Source organism: Bos indicus x Bos taurus, chromosome X (genome assembly GCF_003369695.1).
Source record: "Bos indicus x Bos taurus breed Angus x Brahman F1 hybrid chromosome X, Bos_hybrid_MaternalHap_v2.0, whole genome shotgun sequence".
Taxonomy (NCBI): domain Eukaryota; kingdom Metazoa; phylum Chordata; class Mammalia; order Artiodactyla; family Bovidae; genus Bos; species Bos indicus x Bos taurus.
Window position 1 is genome coordinate 52,203,323 of NC_040105.1, and position 23,170 is coordinate 52,226,492.

The following is a 23,170-nucleotide window of genomic DNA, read 5'->3' on the forward strand; positions in this document are numbered from 1 at the left end:
TCCTTATAATTTAAAAAAGGTTAACACTGTGGTGTGTACTTTAGATGGGTGGAGAATAGGGCAGAAGATCTTACAGGTAGGTTTGAACCAAGACACAGGTGGAAATTCATTCTTCTCTCACACCCTCACTGGCACGGGAACTTTTCATTCACTTACTCATTGACGGCTTTTTCTCATCCAGTCATTCATTTATTCATTACTTCTGGATAACTCATTCATTCACTTATTATCATTCATGCAATAGTATAAGCATTTGCTCATTTGTTCTTTCCAGTATTCACTTAGTCATCACTTTGCCATCCATTCATTCAGCAAGCATATATTGAGCTCCTGCAGCATGTCAAGCCCTGTGCTTGGTTCTGGAGATAAGATATATTCCCTATACTCCAGGAATTCAGTTTACCTGAGGGCTCAGATAATTAAGCAGATAAGTGCATCAACTGTGACAAAAGAACTGACAAGTGTAGATGAGGCAGAGTAGAGAATATGACCATTAGGTGGTTCTTCCTGGGGTGGGGTGGGATGGAGGGAGTTTTCAGGAAAGCCTTAATAGAGAAGGGGGCACTTGAAGGAAGAATTTCTGTTTACCATGTAGAAACGGAGGAAAGAATACTGCCAACAGAAGAACTGCTTAAGAAAGATATATAGTGTGAAAGCACATGGGTTTTGGGGGGACCAGTGGAAGAAGTGGAAACCAGGCAATCAAACTTAGCTTTCATTCTATGGGCAATAGGAAACCGAAGAAGGGTTTGAAGCAGAGAAGTGACAGATTGGTATTTTAGGAAGGTGACTCTAATAGCTGGTATGAAGGATGGTTGGGGGCATGAAACATTGACATAAATAACATTTGAATAAAGAACGTGCATGTGTCATAGAGGGAGAAAGTTCTGCCAGTGGACTAAGGAAGACATTGGAGGAGGTGGAATTTGAGCTAAGCCTTGAACAATAGGGAAGATTCCAACTAATGGAGATAAGGAGTAATATTTTTTCCAAGCAAGTATGGCAAGTCTGGGTTAATGAATATTCCACTTTGACTGCAGTAAAGCTACATTTAAGGGAGAGGTAGGAAAGGAGACTCCAAGGTTTCTCAGATTTTTATATTCTGTTACCATTAGGTCTGCCAGAAACAAGGGTATTTGGGGGGAGGGAGTTAAGTGGTAGGCAGGAATGTCCTTTTTCTGTTTTTAAAAATTAATTTAAAATACGTGTTCATTTTAAAATAGAAGTAATACATACACAATGTTCATAAAACAATAAACCAGTACCAAAAAAGTACTGACACACATGCCCCCATCCCTACTCTACCATCTTGTTATTAGCATCCACTTTTAGTTATTTCTTCTGATTGTTATTTCCATATATAAATAATATTCCATATGATGTGTCTTTCATGTCCTGCTATGACAGATAAGGATTTAGATAATTTACACCAAGTTCAACTCTTGTCCTTCCTGCTTGTAATATGATTTAGTTGCTCTGTTAAATAACTTCTGAGGGGCTTCCCTGCGTGATAGCACAGTTGGTAAAGAATCTGCCTGTAATGCAGCAGACCCCGGTTCGATTCCTGGATCAGGAAGATACCCTGGAGAAAGGATAGGCTACCCACTCCAGTGTTCTTGGACTTTCCTTGTGGCTCAGCTGGTAAAGAATCCACCTGCAATGTGGGAGACCTGGGTTTGATGCCTGGGTTGGGAAGATCTCCTGGAGAAGGGAATGGCTACCCACTCCAGTATTCTGGCTTGGAGAATTCCATGGGCTGTATAGTCCATGGGGTCGCTAAGAGTTGGACATCTACCATCTTGTTATTAGCATCCACTTTTAGTTATTTCTTCTGATCGTTGTCCCCACTTCTAAATAATATGCCATATGATGTGTCTTTTATGTCCTGCTATGACAGATGAGGATTTAAATAATTTACACCAAGTTCAACTCTTGTCCTTCCTGTTTTTAATATGATTTAGTTTCTCTATTAGATAACTTTTCTGAATTTAAGCAACACTGGGATTCCTTGTTCCATGAGCGAGAGACCATTTTTCTGAACCAGAACTTTGTTAGATGAGAATACCTTTCCTATTTGCCTTCTTCCCCACTGTTCAACCTCTCAACTCCTATCATCTGGTCTTTTATATATCAAAGTTGGTAACATTGAATTCTATTCTGTAATCAGATTAAGGCTTTTTCTGTGTGTGTTGTCTTTAGTTTGATCCTAAAAGTTTAAAAGCAATAAACTATTATTATTAACATGACTAAATATTCATTGCAGAGCCAATTGATGTACTTTTATAATTTTTTCCTTGTAGCAGTTTTTCATCTTTTTGGAAGTTTCTAATTCTGTTTCTCTTTCACTATTTTACTTTTTCATATATTCCATTTTTTCTTCTCAAAAACCTCTATTACATTAGGTACATCAAGTCTACCGCCCCCCAAACAAAAAAGACCCTCTTGGAATCCTCCATCCCTTTCTCAAATCTGGACTAGTTGTTCTCCAGGCCTGATGCATGACTGTCATTTTGGAACTTTCCTTCACAGCTTTCCTTGCTTATATGACTATTTACTGGTGGTTCCCAAGGTTTTTGCTGTGTCTGTTTTTTTCTGTTGTTTTGATAGTATACATCCTCAAGTAACTTCTCAGAAAGGTTGTATAGGAGATAGACTTCCTGGATACTGTATTCCATTCTTATGCTTGGATATAAAGTTTCATTTCTTATGGGCTTTTTTTTGTTTGATTGATTGATTGTGGTTTTGTGGCTGTAGCTTGAGGCATTCGCAGGATATTAGGATATTACTTCCCTGACCAGGGATTGAACTCATGCTCCCTGCAGTGAAAGCACAGAGTCTTAACCACTGGATCGCCAGGGATGTCCCCTAAAGTTTGAGATTCAAAGCCATTTTCCCACAGAACTTTGAAGTCTCATTGCTCTTATGTAAATATTAACTCATTTATTTCTTCTGTCTTTCTGGGACCTCAAAGACATGAATGTTAGATTTTTTTCTTATAGTGTTGCAGGTCCCTGAGGCTCTGTTCACTTTTTTTCTAGTCTATTTTCTCTCTTTTTCCAGATTGGGTAATTTCTGTTGTTCTGTATTCCAGTTAACTGATTCTCTCCTCTGTCCCCTCCTTTTTTGCCATCCATCCATTTTGTTTGGGTTATTGTATTTTTCAGTTCTACAATTTCCATTTGATTCTTCTTTATATCTTCTATTTCTTTACTGACAATTTGTATTTTTTCACTTGTTTTAAGCATATTCCTTATTGTCCATTAAAGCATTTTTATGATGGGGCTCCTTAAAAACCCTTGTCAGATGATTTTTAACATCTCTGTCATCATGGTGTTGAGTCTATTGAGTGTCTTTTCTCATTCAAATTGAGATTTTCTTGGTTCTTGGTATGATGAGTGATTTTCAGTTGAAACCTGGGGATTTGGGGTATTGGGTTAAATATGAGGATTACTTAAATATCTTGTTTTAACTTGCCTCCTCAGACACTGTTCCAGCAGTGAAAGAGGAGACACTGACTTGTTACTATCAGATGGGCATGGAAGTCCAGTATCCCCACTCAATGTCTGTTCATACCCCAGAGAGAGGGTTTCCTCATTACTCTTAGATGAGGGTGGGAGTTCTGGCTCCCCACTCAGCCTTCCCAAACACTACCCCAGTGAGGAGGGGAAGAGTTACTCTTTATAGCCAGCAAAGGTAGAAGTCTAGGCTCCCCACTTGGCCTTTGGTGGTGGGACTACAGTTTTTCCTGTGGTGTTTGGCTGGAGTAGAATGGTTATTATCTAATTACCATCTTATCCAGCACCAAGTCTAGGATATGTGAGGTAAAAAGGAAACCAAAAGAAATCACCACTACGTTGCTCCTCTGCTACTGAGGTCCTCAGCAGGTTTGCCTTCTCTCTACTTCTCAGTCTTATGTTTATATGTAATGTCCCAGGATTTTAGCTGTACCTGGGGAGAGGAATAGGGAAAAGTACTTCTACTCCATTCACTCCCCTCTTTAAATAGTAATTTTTTGAAAACTATATTTGTGGTATTTTAAAATTTCCTAATTATGTGTTTTAAGTTTTGGGATGTCATTCATTGTATTGGTCATTGGATAGGCTTCTTCATTTTGAAATTCTTTAATTCTGGAAAATCCTCTTATATTCTTTGATAAAATTCTTTGATACGTTCCTCTTTTCTGTTTTATTTTGTTGTTGTTGTTCTCTCCTGGAACTCATTAAAGTGGAATGTTAGACTTTCTGAATTGATCTTTGTATTTTCATCTGTTCTCTCTACTGCTGCCACACCTCCTACCTCCTTCCTTCTCCCCTTCCTAGTTTTCTCTCTCCCTTTGTTTTTGTTTACTTTCTGGAAGAAGATTTAACTTTATTTTCCAACTCTTCTCTTGCATTTCTTTTCTTCCCTTCTTCTTCCTTCTTTTCTTCCTCCCTTTCTTCCTTCTTGCATTGGGTCTTTGTTGTCCCACGTGGGCTTCCTCTAGTTGTTGTAAGTGGGGGCTGCTCTCTAGTTGTGATGCACAGGCTTCTCTAGGCACGTGGGTTCAGTAGTGGTTCACTGGCTCTAGAGCACAGGCTTGGCAATTTTGGCACATAGGCTTGGTTGCCACGCAGCACGTGGAATCTTCCCGGACTAGGGATGGAATCTGTGTCCCCTGAATTGGCAGGCAGATTCTTAACCACTGGACCACCAGGAAAGCCCTGCATTTCTCTTCATTTTGCCAATCACATTTTAAAATTTCCAAATATCCATTCATGTTATCTTTTCTTATAGCATTCTGTACTTGTTTAATGGATGTGCTGTTATCTTGAATCTCTCTTGGAGTAATAGAGGTATTTTTATATATCATTGTGTTCTTTGAAATATTTATTTCCTTTGGGATTTGTTTTTCCCCCATTTGCTTATTGTAGTCTCTTTCAATTTGTAATCTTTTCTCAGGTCCCTGGTAATGTATAGTGGTTTGCTCATATTTAAGAACACAGCAATAAAATTGGATTCAAAGCTCTGTGTATGGGGTACAGGGCTAGGTGACTGGTGGCTTACCTTTAGAATGATTGGAAAATAGCTGACTACTATGCTGTGCCAAAACATAAAGATCTTTCTCTGAGCTTGTTCAAATTGCCTTAGAAAAGAAATGTCTAGTTTTGCGTAATGGGTAGACACCTGGCTACTGTGAATTGTACACAGAGGGATGGGTTAACAGTTCAATATACAGCTTCACAATTTATCACCCTGTTTTCAGACCAACATCTCACTCATGCTCTATATCATACCTGGCATTGTTAAGACCCAAAACATTCTAGGCTACTACACAGAAAGATCAACTCCTCCTCAGTGGCATCACCTCCATGTATACTCCAGGCTGTGGCTTCCTCCACCATGCTTCATCAATCATCAATCCTCCATTTTCTTCCTATCTTCCAGACATTTGGAATCTCTTTCGCTGATGGACCTGCTCCTGACGGACATTCTCTTCGTCATTGTGTTTTTATACTTTTTTTTATTCCTTTACTATTATTTTAGCAAGGTTTCAGGTGGGAATGGAGATAAACATGTGGTAAGTCTGCCATCTTGTCCTAGAAATCTACTAGTCTACTTATAACTGTTTATTTTTTACTTTTCTGATAATAATCTTCATATCTTTAAGTAATGTACAATTTTTTTCTATTTATCAACTTACCACTTTTAGACATTATCTGTTACTTCCTGCTATTAATACCACCGACTGCCCTCCTCCCATGCCCCCAATATATAGACATGTCCTTAATTATATGTCCTCTATTTCTTACCTTTGTACCTTTAAATAATAGATTTGTATTCCCTCTTTCAATCTCTCAACTTCTCTCATTTATACTTTTATATTAACAAGATTAATAATATTTACATTCTGTTTGATAACCAAAATTAAATCATCCATACTTTGCTAACAGGTCATTCTAAAGGTTTAAAGTCAATAAAGTGTTTATGTTGTTATAATTATGTAAATGTTGTTCCTAATGCTCCAGTGTCCTAGGATTACATTTCTTTTCTTATACAGTTTATGTTTTTTCCTAGAGTTTCTAATTGCCTTTCTTTTTTCCTTGCATTGTCTGACTTTATCTCCTTCTTAAGTTGTTCCAAATTCTTAAGGAAAGTATAAAATCATTTGAATCCCCTTTTTCCCCAGATACCTTCCTCCTGGAGCCCTCCGTCTTCCTGCTCCAATTTGGACTGGTTGCTCTGTAGGCCTGCAGCACAACTGTCATCCTGGGACGTCCCTTCATTACTCTTCTGGGTTGGACCCAATCTTTCCTGGACCTTACATCTTCCTCTTTGTTAGTTTACTCCTTTGTAGTGGCCTTTGTAGTTGTTCTCCACCATCCATTCCTCTCCTCCCCCATTGTATTAATAGCTGTGCAATTTGAGTGGAATTGACCCCATTGCCAGCTCTAGGTATAGAACTTTATGATATAAACCAATCTGAGTAATCTCCCACATTATCACAGTGATGATTGGTTCAGAGATGATCCAATCACTGAAGCTTTTTGTTCAGATTTTGAGGGAAGACATAGCTGTCTTCCCTTGGACACGAACAAAGAAGTATGTAGTCTGATTGCTGTTGTTAGCCATCTGTTGAGCATGTGGAAGGCTTACCTGAGAATGGAGCTGACAAATGGAGAAGGCAGAGCCAAGAGAATTACAGAGAAATGGATCCATATTCCTGATCATACCGGGCCTGAAGTCTTCCCTGCCTATGGACTTGTCAGTTAAGTGAGCCAATAAATTGCATTTATTATTTAAGCCAGTTTGAGTTGGGTTTTATATTGCTTGCACATGAAAGCATTATAACTTATGTTGTTGCTGTCTCCCTTTAGAGAAGGAATGTGCATTTTTTGGTTATATGAGGCACTATATTGTGAAAGCATATTTTTAGAGTAAATCTGGGATGAAAGGTATATGTTGGATAACCAAAGGAGTGAACTCTATTGGCTGCCTAGTATTTAAATCTTCATCCTATTTGGAGGGATTCCTCTTCATGTGAGTCTCAATGAGAGGCAGGCCCCCACTTCCTCTATGGAAACCAAAGGTAGTTAGACTTTTTTCCTTGCCCACCAGGCGACAAGGACCGAATATTCTAGTCATAGCTTTGAATCCAGTGTGAACAACACAAAGGAGACAGGAATATATAAGATTAACAAGCAGATGACAAATTAGGAGAATATGCTTGCAATATGTAAAACTGACAAAAGATTAATAACTAGAAAAAGAAGATAGTAAATCCAAGAGGAAAATGGGAAAAGGAAATGAGTAATTAACAGAAGGAAAAACTTGAATTAACACAAGGGGAAACTTGAATACATTAAGAGATTTTCAACTCTGCAGATAGAGAAATGAAAATTAAAATAACATTGAGAAATCACTACAAGAATGGCAACATGGAGAAAGTCAGATATCATCAAAGCACTGATGATGAGAGGAAAAGAAAACTGGGTGGAGTGTAAAATGGTACAGGTGTTCCAGAGAATAGTTTGGCAGTACCTCCTGTAGAGTATATGTATACCCTACAACCCAGCAATTGCACTCCTGGGTATATATTCCAGAGAATACTTAACACAGGTCATTAGGGAAATATTGTTGAGGTGGTTTGTTGCAGCATTGTTTATGCTTGCTTGCTTGCTTAGTCACTCAGTCACGTCCAATTCCTTGCAACCCATAAACTGTAGTCTGCCAGGCTTCACTGTCCATGGGATTTCCCAGGCAAAAATACTGGAGTGGGTTGCCATTTCCTTCTCCAGGGGATCTTCCCAACCCAGGGATCAAACTTCATCTCTTGTGTCTCCTGCATTGCAGGAGGACTCTTTACCACCAAGCCACCGAGGAAACCAGCATTGTTTATGGTAGTGAAGAATTGAAAGCAATCCAGGTGACCATCACCATGGGACTGGATAAGCAAACTGTGATATATTCATAGGATGGAATAAATAAAACAATAGAAAGAAAATAGTTGAATTTACATGTAGCTACATAAGTCTCTGAAACCTAGTGTTGAATGGTAAAGATAAAGAGAATGAGGTTTATAGCACAAATTTACCATTTGTGTAAATGTAAAACAATACTATAATATCATGGATGTGCATATATGTAAGGAGATCTATGGAAGATGAGTTGGAAGTGTGTATACATGACATACACTAGAGTTACTGAGCTGGGAGGAGATTCGGGGAAGGGGTGGGAACTGAGGGAAAAATAATACTACAGTGAAATCAAGCAAAAGAGGGGCCTTGAATGGACTGATGAAAATAATATGCCATGGACTGAAGAACATGATTAACACAATCCTAAAGTTGACCACAAATAAATGAAAACAGACAGATGATTAGAGTTTGTCTTCGGTGGCATGTGATGATAGGATGATGTCCAGGGGTCAGAGCAGTGGGGCTTGCAGTGCCCATAGCATTTGGATCCAGTTGTCCCCACAGTGTGACCTTAGCTGTGGCTTCTCCTGCTCAATTCTCCAGACTTCTGTGAGCTACAAAAATGACCTGGCAATATGTCCCTCTTCTGCTTAAGTTAACTAGAGGCAGCTTCTGTCACTTGCAGTCAACAATCCTGACTGATACGTCACATGTTTTCTTGAAGACATTCTCAAGTAACTTCCTAAGAAGGTAAATTTTGTGGTCTTGGCATATCTTAAAATTTAGCATTATTTTACCTTTATATTTGAATGATAGTTTGTCTTTAGAATTCTATATTAAAAAACAGTTTGCCTCTGAATTGTGTAAGTACTGCTTTTAGCATGTAGTGTTGCTAATTGGAAGCTGGGTTTTCAATTTTTGTTGACGACTTGTTTTCCCTAACTCTGAAAGCTTATGTTTTTTTCCTTCATACTTTTTTTGTTGAAAACACTTTTATACAAAACATTACAAAAATATTCTTTAACATTAATTTTAGAATCTATACATACTAATACAAATGCTCTAGTTTATTCATACGAATTGCCACACAGCACTCCACAGACATTCAGGTTGTTTATAGGTTTTTACTACTATAAATAATGTTGCAGTAAGCATTCTTGTATATGACTCTTCATATACATGGAGAATTCACTAGGAAACATACTTAGAAGTGGGATTTCTGGGCTGCAGAGTATGCATAGCCTCTGTTTTACTTTGTGTGTGCATCTATGTGGTAACAACACAACATGAGATCAACCCTCTTGATAAATTTTGAAGTATATATTATTGTTGACTATAAGTACAGTGTTGTATAACCACATCTCTAGAGCTTATTTCTCTTACTTGACTGAAACTTTTATGCCCATTGATTAATAATTCCCTGTTTACCCCCACAGTCCCTGAAAACTATCATTCCACTCTGTTTTTATGCATTTGAGTATTTCTGATACTCATATAAGTAGAATTGTGCAGTATTTGTTTTTCTGTGATGGCTTATTTCACTTAGAATAATGTTCTCAAGGTTCATCCATGCTGTCACATAGTTCAGATTTACTTTTTTAAGGTTGAATAGTATTCACTGTATGTATATGCAGCATTTTCTTTATTGGCTTATCTGTCAATGGACATTTAGGGTTGTTTCCATATCTTGGGTATTGTGAATAGTGCTGCAGTGAACGCTGGAGTGCCAATATTTATTCAAGATGTTGACTGAAAGTCTTTGGATAAATACCCAGTAATGAGATTGCTGGATCATATGATAATTCTATTTTGAAATTTTTGAGGACTGTCCATACTGTTTCCCATAGCAGCTATACCATTTTGCATTCCCATCAACAGTGTGCACGAGTTCCAGTTTCTCCAACGACATTTGTTCCCTTTGATTTTGTTTTGTTTTTGATAATTTGGATGTGCTCCTTCTGTTTTTTGGAACTGTTTGAGATATATTGACTTGTTTTTTAAATATTGGTAGAAATCATCATTGGAGCCATGTTGTTCTATGTTTTCTTTGTTGGGAGGTTTTTGATTACTGATTCAGTCTTCTCAGTAGTTACAGATCTGTTCAGAATTTCTATTTCTTCAAGATCTAATCTTGGTAGGTTGTATGTTTCTGGGAATTTATTCATTTCTTCTACGTTAAGCTATTTTTCGGCATATAATTGCTTATAATTGTCTTTTGATCTTTTTGTAAATTTATTTATTTATTTTATTTGGAGGCTAATTACTTAACAATATTGTAGTGGGTTTTGCCATACATTGACATGAATCAGCCATGGGTGTACATGTGTCCCCCATCCTGAACCCCCCATCCCACCTCCCTCTGCATCCCATCCCTCAGGGTCATTGCGGTACACCGGCCCTGAGTGCCGTCTCATGCATCAAACCTGGACTAGCGATGTATTTCACATATGGTAGTATACGTGTTTCAATGCTATCTCTCAAATCATCCCACCCTCACCTTCTCCCACAGAATCCAAAATTCTTTACATCTGTGTCTCTTTTGCTGTCTCACGTATAGGGTCATCATTAGTGTTTTGAAATATTACAATGATGACCCCCAAAATGTGTTTTTTTCCCCCATCTGTTTTACTGGGCACCTGGTGGTTGGGCCTTTTCAACCTGAAGACTCATATGCCCCTTACTCCAAGAAACCAGTTTTATTTTTTTGCAAATTTTCTCTCGTCTATTTTCCCTGTTCCCTTCCTAGATGTCCTTTTAGTTGGATTTTAGACCTTCTGGGTCATTTTCTTTGTCTTTTTATTTTCTCTCATATTTTCCATGTCTTTCCTTTTTTGTTCTGCATTCTGGGACATTTTCCTGACTTTATCTTCTATTGAACTTTTTCATTTTTGGCAGTCATTTAAAATTTCTAAGTACTCTTTCTTAGTCTCCAAAGATGCTTTTTTCATAGTATCTTTTTTTTTTTAATGGATGCAATATCTTCTCTGTATGTGTGCTTAATAGAACTTTATCAGAATCTTGGGAATAACAGATGATAATTACCAGGCCAGAAAGGAAAACTAAATGGATACCAGATATTACCTCTCCGAAAGAATGTCACCTACGCCCCTCAGGAGGGAGACACTTATTGGATGTCCCTACTTGATACCACGTGTGGGAAAGATTATCTACCAACTGGATGATTTTTGGCCATATGCTCCCTACCTAGAGTCCAGATCTCCAGCTCTCACCTTGACATCAGAGAGAGGAGGTCATTGTTCTGTTCCCCACTCCCAGGTCAATTGTACTTCCTGTGCCAGCACAGCACTCCCCATATCCTTTTGCTTTCTGGAACATTCTCACACCTACTTCCTGCAGTGGTGACCTGATCCATGTGGCCTATACAAGGCAATCACAGTAGTCAGCAGCACATTTCACAGGGTGGGTTGTTTTTAAAGTTAAATAACAATATATGTAGTGGAAATAATCGAGCCTAGTTCCTTTTTACCATCTTTCTTCCAACAGGAGCCAACAGCAATCCAAGCCTGAACAGTTCTTGATGGTTCATACTGCATATCTTCTGTGAGCAAAGGCTATGCGCACACATCTCTCAGGAACAAATAATAATTTTCATGGATAGTCCAGTCAAAGCCCATGAATAGGATAAAAAAAAGTGAACTCAGTAGAAGCATAATACTGTTAAAGTACACCCAAATTACGTCACTGGTCAGAACACTTAACATTTGTATCACAGTAGATAACATTTGCTGAGTGCTTACTCAGTACCAGGCCCTTGAATTACCTTCATTTTATAAAGAAGGAGAGTGAGTTTCCCAGGTGTCTATTGCCCAGGGTCACAAAGCTAATAAATGGCAGACAGGAAATTGCGCCAGGACTGTCTAACCACAGTCAACCCATGTAACTGCTACATAGTGCTGTAGTGGTTTCAGGTTAATAGTGATGGCACAATTTCTGTCAGATCAGTGGGTGGACACCCAAGATACCTTAGTCCAATAAAGAGCCAATTCTGGCTCATTAGCTTCTCTCTGGAGACAGAAAGCAACTACCAGCTTTTATTTCTCAAATGTTTCTGTTTTGTAGAAACCATAACATTTTATTTCTAAATTTTTATTTTAATCAAAGTAATATTAATACTTTACATAGTTAAAAAATAAAATAATGCTAAAGATCTCATAAAAAAACCCCAGCAATATATCCTGTCCCACTCCTTCCTACTTCAAGTCCTGCTCCCTAGAGGTAACTACTTTATTTTACCAGTCTTTGGCTTTTCCTTCTGGCATTTACTACTCCAAACCCCTCTTCTCCCTTGTCATCTCCCATTCAGAGGCTGAAGAGCCAGATAATTTCTTAGCCTCCCCTGCAGCTAGAGAGATGGCCGTGTGTCCCAGTTACGGCCATGACATATTTGCTGGCGGCCTTTTGAAAGGCTCTTGTTTTCCTGAGACACACAATGTCCCCTTCTTTTTTCTGCCTTGAATATAATTGTGCTGCTTGAAGCTGTGACAGCAATCTTGTGATCATGAAGGGATGAACATGAGAATGTAGACACCACACAGTAAGGAAGATAAAGTTAGAAAGAGCGTGGATCCTTGAGGGCATCATTGAGCAGCTGAACCCTGGCATGGCACTTCTGTTAATAATAAGTTAACTTCTTTAAAAATAAATAAATAGGAACTTTTCTGGTGGTCCAGTGGCTAAGACTCTGTGCTCCCAATGCAGGGGGCCCTGGCCCAGGAACTAGATTCTACATGTCCCAACTAACAGTTCACATGCCATAGCTAAAGATCCCACATGCTACACTAAGATGTGGCACAGCCAAATAAGTGAAAATACTAAAATAAATAATGTTGTATTTGTTTAAGCCACTATAAGTTGGGGTTTTTGTTACTTGTAGCTGAAAGGATTTTTAACTGAATGACCACCATGTTTCTAAGGAAGGTACTTATGCTACTATTTTTTTAAATTTTAATTGGAGAATAATTGCTTATAGTGCTATGTTGATTTCTGCCATACAACAACTCAAATCAGCCATAATTACACATATATCCCCTCCCTTTTGAGCCTTCCTCCCACACCCCCATCCTTCCCCTCTAGGTCATCACAGAACACCAGGCTAGGCTCCTTGTATTATATATTTATAGCAACTTCCTGCTGCTGCTGCTGCTGCTAAGTCACTTTAGTCGTGTCCGACTCTGTGCGACCCCATAGACGGCAGCCCACCAGGCTCCCCTGTCCCTGGGATTCTCCAGGCAAGAACACTGGAGTGGGTTGCCATTTCCTTCTCCAATGCATGAAAGTGAAAAGTGAAAGTGAAGTCGCTCAGTCGTGTCCGACTCCTAGTGACCCCATGGACTGCAGCCTACCAGGCTCCTCTGTCCATGGGATTTTCCAGGCAAGAGTACTGGAGTGGGGTGCCATTGCCTTTTCTGCTAGCTATCTATTTTACACACAATTATGTATATATTTCAATGCTACTCTAAATTTGTCCCACTCTCTCCTTCCCACACTGTGTCCACAAGTCTGTTCTCTATGTCTGTGTCTCCATTGCTGCCCTGCAGATAGGTTCATCTGTACTATTTTTCTAGATTCTATCTATATGCATTAATATATGGTATTTGTATTTCTGAGTTACTTCACTCAGGCTCTATACTATAAACAGACTGTTACTATAACAGGCTCTAGGTTCATCCAACTCAGTTCAACTGATTCTAATTTGTTCCTTTTTATGGCTGAGTAGTAATCCATTGTGTGTATGTACCACAACTTGTTTATCCATTCATCTGTTGATCGGCATCTAGGTTGCTTCCATGTCCTGGCTATTGTAAATAGTGCTGCAATGCACATCAGGATACATGTGTCTTTTTCAATTATGGTTTTATCAGGGTATTTTGCCCAGTAGTGGGATTGCTGGGTCACATGGTAGTTTATTCCTAGATTTTTAAGAAATCTCCATACTGTTCTCCATAGTGGTTGTATCAACTTACATTCCCACCAACAGTGCAAGGGGGTTCCCTTTTCTCCACACCCTCTCCAGCACTTGTTTGTAGATTTTTTGATGATGGTCATTCCGACTGGTGTGAGGTGATACCTCATTGTAGTTTTGATTTCATTTCTCTAATAATATGCTACAATTTCTTAGCAATTTGAGACATTACCTCTTGACATCTCGTTATGGTAGAAAAGGATTTTATCCCTCTCCGCACATACACTCATACTTTCCCTCCCTTCCAATGTGTTTGTATCCTGATTCCTAGTAAATCCATAGTTGCTACAGAGCCAAGAAAAGTACTATAATTACCTGGATTATTTTGGCTTTTTTGTGTTCCTGTATTTAATTGCTTAGGTTTTTTGTTCACTTGAAAAGCTCCCAGCCTTAATATTTGCTACATCAGTTCATTCATAAATCTATTTCCCTGAACCTCTCAGCCCATAGATTTAAGATGAAACCAGTAAAACATTGATTGGTTGGGAGCTCGTGGAAGGGGTAGGGTTTTGTCAAGTCTGCTATTAAATTTCTCCTTAAGGTGCCTGGGTGGGGACCAACACAACCTATGTTGTGAAAGTAGGAGTCCAAAAAGTGGAGGCTTTGCTCTGGGACTGTTTGATTTCTTTGGGGGACTCTCTGTATTCTGCTTGAGTGTACATGTTTAGCTCTTGTGCTTTCTACCCACAAGCACAGGGAAGGTGAGAGGGAGGGTGGGGGAGTCAACTATTCCAACACATACTTTCAATTCTCCCCTTAATGGGGGGCTCTGCACCTCACTCGCACTGTCAGGATAACTTTTCTGCACCAGAGTCTTAAGAGAATTTTGCAAGATACACCAACGTTCTCTTCATGGATGCCCGCCCCCTCCCCACCGCCACGTGTGGAATTTGCTTCACCTCTGCCTGCCCTGCTTTCTCACTATCACTCTTCCAGCTCCTTTCTGCTTGCCAGAAACTTGTTATAATCTCTCCTTGATTGATGCAAAATTCTCCAGCTTTCTTTGGAGATGTGGGTTTATACACTTGATTCCTTTACTCTTATTTTATGAGGTCTCAGGAGTTAGAGGAGACAAATGTGTTCCCCCTTCTTGAATAGAAGTTAGAATCTGAATTTGTAAACTGTCTCAGATTATCTGAATATGCCCCAGGTGTGTAGACCAACATTTGTGAACCACTGGCAATGAAAAAAGCCCGGGTTTGGAAATCTGGTGGATATGAGTTTGAATTCTGACTTGCTGACCTCCTTACTCAAGTCATATTTGTGAGCCTCAGTTTTCTCCTCTATAAAACAGGAATAATAATGTTTATCTGATAGAATTCTGGGAAGATTTTCTTAGCTACAGTATGTAAAGCATCCAACACAGGGATTGGCTGGCAGGCAGACAGTAGGTGCTCAAAAAATGGGAGTGACCCCTTTTTAATGGGAGCAAGTGGGAAATGTATTTGGAAGGATTTGAATCAGGTTCCAGGAGGGCCTCAAGATGCCAGGACTTAACTGCATGACACTGAGGAGCCTTGGCAGGCTTGTGAGCAGGTGAGTAATTTGATCCCAAAGAATTTATCAGATTGTTCCCTCGGTCTGATGTGGGGAGAGAGGAAGAAGCCATTGGCCCAGCAGTTCTTGGGTTAAAATCTTTGTCTGCATCTGAGTTATTTGTAACCCGTTGTCATAGCAACAAGTTTGGGAAGGGAGCCAGTGCTGCGAGCTCCTGACAGTAGGGAGGGGAGGGCAGTGGGAGAAGACGGAAGATTTGGACCTCGCTTTCCTCTGATTTGTCTGAAGTGTTCAGCTGGAGAAGATGATGAGCATCCTCCAGGGAGAATCATTGGATGTTAGAGACTCTCTTACCCAATCTCCTGATATTCCAGATGTGAAAATAGGCCCAGAGAGGTCCAGAAGCTGGCTCAAGGCCACACAGTAAGTCAGCGATGGAGACAGGGCTAGACTTTTTAAAAAAGGATTCAGGGTCATAAATCTGAAGCATAACAAACCTGGACAAGACCTTTGAACACATTCCATCCACCTCTCCACCAACACACATATGCTTTTGTTATTGTTCATGTGGGAAACCTGGGACACAAAGTGGGTTAGAACTGACTCGGGGTCACACTGCAACTCAGGTGATGACTTGAGATCAGAACCCAGAGGCCTTGGTTTAAGTATTTCCTGAGGAAGTGGCATTCTGGGGTCCACTGTTCAGAGAAGTCCCTCACTCCTGACTGTCAAGATATGGCCTCCCAGAGTGAGAGTGACTTGACTGCCTTGGCTATTTTTTTTTTTTTTTTTTCGATTTTTTGGCCACAACACTTGGCATGTGAGGATCTTCGTTCCCCAACCAGGGATCACACCCATGCCCCCTGCAGTGGATATGCAGAGTCCTAACCACTGGACCACCAGGGAAGTCACTGTCTTGGCTTTTCATGCCCTCAAATCCAACACACACGTGTTCAGGTCACATATCTCCTCCCCATATATATCTTGTAAATAAGTGTTTCCCGCTGACAGTGGCAGTGATATTGCACAAATGGTAGTCCAGCCCCACCTCTGGAGCAAACACACCTGCCCCACAAATCTCCCCCTCCAAATCACCCACAGGGCTTGGCACCTCCTGGACATTTTTTTTGTTTGTTTGTTTGTTTTTTACTGCACTGGGTCTTCATTGCTTTCTCTAGTTACAGACAGCAGGGAACCACTCGTTGTGCTGGTGCTGTGGTGTGTGGGCTTCTCATTGTGGTGGCTTCTCTTGTTGCAGAGCATGGGCTCTGGGCATGTAGGCTCAGGAGTTGTGGCACTCAGGCTTAGTTGCTCTGAGACACATGGGATCTTCCTGGACCAGGGATTGAACCTGTGTCCCCTGCATTAGCAGGCAGATTCTTAACCACTGGACCACCAGGGAAGTCCTGAACATTCTTTTATGTGATTCACTCCTCACAATGGTCATTCTCTGTCTCTCAGTTTAGCAGGTGGAGACCTAAAGGACCAAAGGAAAATAAAGTGACTGGTCCAAGGATACACAGTGAGTCTTAGCCTGAATCCCTCCTCCTCCAGAAAGGTATTTCTGCCCCTGATATCCCACACTGAATTCTCAGCCATTAGAGTTCCTCCCATCATGATCTAATTACTCCCTGGCACATGTGCTATACATTTCCTCTGTATTCTCTGCTTTATGTGCAGCCCAAACTCCCCTTCTCTCCTCATAGCCAATCCCTCACCAAGCCCTGCTGATTCTTCTTTCTGTCTCCCAAATACTCCACCCTTTTCCCTCATCCTCTGCCACTACCTTGATCTAGCCTCAGCATCTCTCATATGAATGACCCCAAGTCTACTCCCTGGCCTCACTGCTTCCAGACTGGCTGTCTTTAACCTACTATCCTGGACACCAACAGTGAGAACATACGGGTTTAGAAGTTAAAACATCACTTCCTTCTGTGACACCCATCTCCACATAAGGATAAAGTTCTAGCTCCTTGTTGGGCAATTAAGGCCACCTGTGGCCCCTGCCAAGCCTCTCGAGCCTCATCTCTTGCTACCCTGGCCTCACACGTTGTGCTCTGGCCACTGAACTAACAACAAGTGGGTCCTTCAATGTACCAGGCTCTCCCTTAGGTGTCTTTACAATGTCTTCGGCATGGAAGACAATCACTCTCCAAATCTAATGAACTCACCTCAAGTGTCACTTCATCCTAGCAGCCTGCCTTGATTCTCAAGCTAAATTGGATCCTGTCCTCTGGGCTTCCACAGCCCTTAGAGCTCCCCTCTCCTCTGCCCCATGTGGAATTGATGTCTGGGGTTCTCTCGCCTACATGTCAGGAGCTCCATGAGGGCAGCTGACTCTGTCTCCAGCAAAGCCCAGAATCTGGCTGGTCTGAGTGGAAGGGTCAGCAAATATTCATCGCATGCATTCAGGTGCATGAGTGGTTGAAGGACGAACAAAATTTAGGTTCAGCTCTGTGGTGGTTCAGTCCTTCCCCAAAGGGCTTGCATGTCACTCTTTTCTGGCCAGTTCCTCTCTCATCTCCTAGGTGTTGTTGCTCCAGGATGGGGTGTGGCTTGCTTCATCAGCTGGTGCAGCGTGAGACCAAACCAGCCAAGTGAGCAGGGAGGTGAGGTGTGGTGGGGGAGAAGGGGTGCAGTGCAGATAGAAAGTGAAGGCACCCACTGAGATAGGTGCTATTATTTCCCCTCCCCCTTATAGGTAAGTACAGTGAGGCATAGGGAGACTTAGGTGACTTGCCAAAGCCACACAGCTAAGAACAGCAATGGTGAGACTCCAACTCTGATGAAGTCCAAGTCACTTCCATATTGTTCCCAACATCCCCTCTAGACAACAGCTTTGCAGTAGTTCGTGGTGGAGTCATGCCTCAAACTGGCACCTTAGAGAAACAATTGTCAAGGCAGAAGAGAGAGAAGAAATCATATCCTGAACATCTATGGTGACCTTGGTGACACCACGATGTATGGAGGAGGATGCAGGAGAAGGGTAAGGGAGATGGAGCATCAACGCTGAGCTTTATTACTTACTTGAGTCTCTATGTGTGTGTTTGTGTGTTAGTCGCTCAGTCGTGTCTGACTCTTTGCGACCCCATGCACTGTAGCCCAGCAGGCTCCTCTGTTCATGGAATTCTCCAGGCAAGAATACTGGAGTGGGTTGCCATTCCCTTCCCAACCCAGGGATTGAACCTGGGTCTTCTGCATTGCAGGCAGATGTTTTACCATCAGAGCCACCAGGGAAGCCCAAATCTCTCTATACATAACCTCTTAACAGTCACAGCAGCCCCTTTATGTGGAAACTATTAATATCTTGGTTCATCTCTGAAGAACTTGAGGCTCCTAGAGAGGCAGTTACTTACATAAGTTTAGGCCCCTAATCAGCAGCAAGGGCAGGACTTGTATAGGAGTGTCAGGCTGTACAATGAGGGGAGATGAGAAAGTTGAGAAGCAAAGTAGATCATAGCTTCAGCAAGGGGCAGGATAAGAGTGATTGGATTGAAAGGGGCCTGGTTGATAGAAGGGAGAGGTGGGTGGGGGCTGTGCTCTGAAAGAAAGGATGGAGTGTAGCCTTGGAGGGTCCTGAGCTAGAATACCGGGCCCAGACTGGGCACTTTCCATTAAAAAAATAAAAAATATATTTTTATATATTAATATATTAAAAATCACATTATATATAAAATATATTCTTTCTCTCACAACCTCTGCTTAGAAGTCCCCAAATAATAAAATGAATAACCCTCTCTCCAACAGTAATATATGTTTATTGATGAGAATATGGGGAAAAAACACATCCTACTGCTTGAACAAAACCAGTATTAGAATTTTGGTGCATTTAAGCTGTATTCCAGGCCTGAAAGACATTTGAGTCAGGCTGTATAGTCAATTATACTTTGCCATTTTTACACAAATGTTTCCCCATTAAAATTCTTTATAAACATCATTCAAATGGCTGTACAATATTCCACTGAATGGATATACTTATGGAATTCCTTTCTGCATGGGTTTTGGCATTTCTTTCATTACTTTTCTTTCCTCCTTTGGAATTGTTTGATTTTTTTCTGTGTCTTAGTTTGAGAGATAATATAAGAGAGATCATTGTTTGAGTGAAGTTAGGAAAAGCAAGGTAGGCTTGTTGGAAACAGTATTTGAGGGGAACGTTAGATTATGTTAAACGCGAACAGGATAAAAACCTTCAAACGACACATAAAGGTATACAGTGGAAAATAAGTCTCTTTCTCGTCCCCACCCTCAGTTCTCCAGTTACATACTGGGCTCTCAACTGTCAACACTTCCCTGTGTGTCCTTTGTGTGCATAGCTATGTTTTTATTTTTTAACAGCTTTATTGAGATACAATTTACACACTAGAAAATTTATCCATTTAGTGTATAATTCAGTGACTTCTAGTATATCCAGAGTTTTGTAACCATCACCACAATCAATTTTAGAATAGTTTCATTATCTCCCTCAAAAAACCTATACCCATTTGCTGTCATCCCAAAGCTCCCATCTCCCAATCCCTAGGAAACCACTGTCTGTCTCTGCAGATTTGCCTGTTGTGAACATTTCATATAAATAGGATCATACAGGGACTTCCCTGATGGTCCAGTGGTTCAGAATTTGCCTTGTAATACAGGAGATGCGGGTTTAGTCTCTAGTTGGGGAACTAAGATCCCACATGCCATGGGGCAATTAAGCTGCACATCACAACTAGAGAGCCCGTGAGCCACAACTACTGAGCTCGTGTGCTCTAGAGCCCATGCTCTGCAACAAGAGAAGCCTGTGAGCTGCAGCTGGAGAAAGCCTGTGAACCACAACAGAGTCCAAGCACCACAACAAAGACCCCACATAGCTAAAATAAAATAAGTAATTAAATGGGATCATACAGTATGTGGCCTTCTGTGACTATGCTAAGTCTTTCACTTAGCATAATGGTTTCACGTTTCATCCATATTGTAATATGTATCCATACTTCATTCCTTTTTTAAAAAAAGTATTTGTCTGCATTGGGTCTGAGCTGTGGCACATGGGATCTTCATTGCATCATGCAGGTCATTGCTGGCACACAAACTCTCTAGTTGTGGCTCACAAGCTCGGTAGTTGTGGTGCCTGGGCTTAGTCGCCCCATGGCATATGGAATCTTAGTTCCCTGACCAGGGATTGAACCCACATCCCTTGCATTGCAAGGCGGATTCTTAACCCCTGGAACACCAGGGAAGTCCCAGCTTTAGGTTTACCCAAGAATTGAATGGAAAGTGCAAGAAAGTTTCCATATACCCCCTTACCCAAGCCAGTCTCTCTTGTTATTAACATCTTGCATTAGTGTGATACATTTGTTACAATTGATGAACCAATAATAATAACAATTTTTCTTTTTTTCCAGCTTTATTGAGATATAATTGACTTATATGTTATTATTAACTAAGGTCCATAGTTTATATTAAGGTTCACTCTTGTGTTGTACATTCTAGGGGTTTTGAAAAATATATAATGACATGATCCACCACCACAGTGTCATACAGAGTAGTTTCATTACCCTAAAATTCCCTGTTCCACCCATTTACCCCTTTCTTCCTCTCCCTGAACCCCTGATCTCTTTACTGTCTCCATTCTTTTGCCTTCTCCAGAATGTCATATAATTGGGACCATGTGTAGTCTTTTCAATTGGCTTTTTTCCCTTAGTAACATGCATTTAAGATTTCCCTGTGTCTTTTCATGGCTTGATAGCCCACTTCTTTTATTGCTGAATGATATTTTGTTGTCTGGATGTACCACAGTTTATTTATTCACTCACTTACTAAAGGATATTTTGGTTGCTTCCAAGTTTTGTCAGATATAAATAAATAGATTTGCTATAAACATACATGTGCATGTTTTTGTGTGGACCTAAGTTTTCAGCTCACTTCAGTAAATACCAAGGAGTACAGTTGCTGAACTGTATTGAGGCAGTGGACAGATGAGCCCCACCCCACCCCAGGGTAAAGTAATAGGAGATGTCATTGCTTGGACTGAAACTCCAAGAGAAGAATAGCAGGACAATTAAGACAGAAGACTTACCCCTGCCCAGACCACATATTTCTCAAAGTTGGGAGACCTCCCCAACCACACATGTGCAGACAGGCTCCTTGGAGGTCAAAGGGAAGTGATGCTAAGTGATGCCAAGCTACCCATTGGCCTCTTCAGTGGAATCCATCTTGGCTAAGAGATGCATGCACACACATTGGAGGACCCTGAGATATACCAAATAGGGACTGTGAACCAGGCAAATCAAAATGATTGTCCAAAGGAAACCTGGGAGAAATGGCCCATAAAACTAATTCAAACAGCAATGAGGGCTTGACTCAGGGACTCTACCTCTGAGTCTTGCCGTGTGTCTATCTACACATGCTATACTCTTTTTCTTCCTAATAAACCCTTTACTTATTTCACTACTTTCTGTCTTTGTGGGAATTATTTTCTGCAAAGCTGAAGGGCCAGGCCTGGTCACTGACCGCTGGTCTTGTGGCTAGGATTTGGTGCTCTCACCACCATGACCCAGCCTCAGTCTCTGGCTGGGAAACTGAAGCCCTGTTTCAAGCTGCTACAGACTGAGCCCACCTGAGATTAGTATGGTAACAGTATGTTTAGTTTTTTAAGAAACTGCAAACTGTCTGCCAAAGTGGCTGTACTATGTTGCATTCCCACCTGCAGTGAATGAGCATTCCTGTCACTCTACCTCCTCACCAGCACTTGGTGGTGTTATTTTGGATTCTAGCCATTCTCATAGGTCTATGATGGTATCTTATTGTTGTTTTAATTTGCATTTCCCTAATGACATAGACGTTGAACATCTTTTCATGTGCTTATTTGCAATGTGTACATCTTCTTCAGTGAAGTGTTGTGTTTGTTGAGATCTTTTGCCCATTTGTAAATTGGATTGTTTTTCTTTCTTTTCTTTTTTTTTTGAGTCTTGAATTCTTTGTATATTCTGATTACCAGCCTTTTATTAAATATGTGTTTTGTTTTTTTTTTAATTTACTTTTGCCTGTACTGGGTCTTTGTTGCTGCCTGAGCCCTTCTCTAGTTTCAACGAGCGAGGGCTATGCTTCATTGCAGTGCATGGGCCTCTCATTGTGTGGCACTGGCTGTAGGGCGCTTGAGCTTCAGTGGTTGTGGTTCCCAGGCTCTAGAGCACCCGCTCAATAGTTGTGGTGCATGGGTTTGGTTGCTCTGCAGCATGTGGGATCTTCCCTACCAAGGACTGAACCTGTGTCTCCTGCGTTGGCAGGTATATTCATCACCACTGACTCACCAAGGAAGCCCCCAGATATGTGTTTTGAAAATTTTTCATCTATTCTCTGGCTTGTCTTTTCATTCTTTGTGTCTTCCACCAATGATGAAACTCAATTTATCGATTTTTGTCTTCCATGTGTTGTGCTTTTGGTGTTGTTTTTAGTCATTGCCAAACAATGACTAAATACTCCAGTACTCCAATACTTTGGCCACCTGATGTGAAGAGCCGACTCATTAAAAAAGACCCTGATGCTGGGAAAGATTGAAGGCAGAAAGAGAAGGGGACGACAGAGGATGAGATGGTTGGGTGACATAACCAACTCAGTGGACATGAGTTTGAGCAAACAGATGGTGAAGGTCAGGGAAGCCTGGGGGTTGCAAAGAGTTGGACATGACTGAGCAACTGAACAAAAACAAAACTCAAGGTTACATAGATTTCCCCTCTGTGTTATCTTCTAGGAATTTTGTAGTTTTACATCTTACACAAAGGCCTATAATCCATTTTGAGTTGATTTTTGTAAAGGGTTT

General features: G+C 40.8%; 1 protein-coding gene across 3 annotated transcripts in view; it reads left to right on the forward strand.

Moving 5' to 3' along the window:
• The window catches only part of SMC1A (structural maintenance of chromosomes 1A), a 47,370-nt gene extending 40,590 nt beyond the window's left edge, over positions 1-6,780 (forward strand). For 2 of the 3 annotated variants that reach the window (XM_027533825.1, XM_027533826.1), the window contains 2 exons: positions 5,425-5,557; positions 6,167-6,780. In XM_027533825.1, the coding sequence (XP_027389626.1) occupies positions 5,425-5,557; positions 6,167-6,319 (286 nt within the window). In that variant the 3' untranslated portion in view covers positions 6,320-6,780. The remainder of the gene's footprint in view (positions 1-5,424; positions 5,558-6,166) is intronic. The other variant, XM_027533828.1, reaches the window with a different exon arrangement.
• Positions 6,781-23,170: the final 16,390 nt, after the last annotated feature.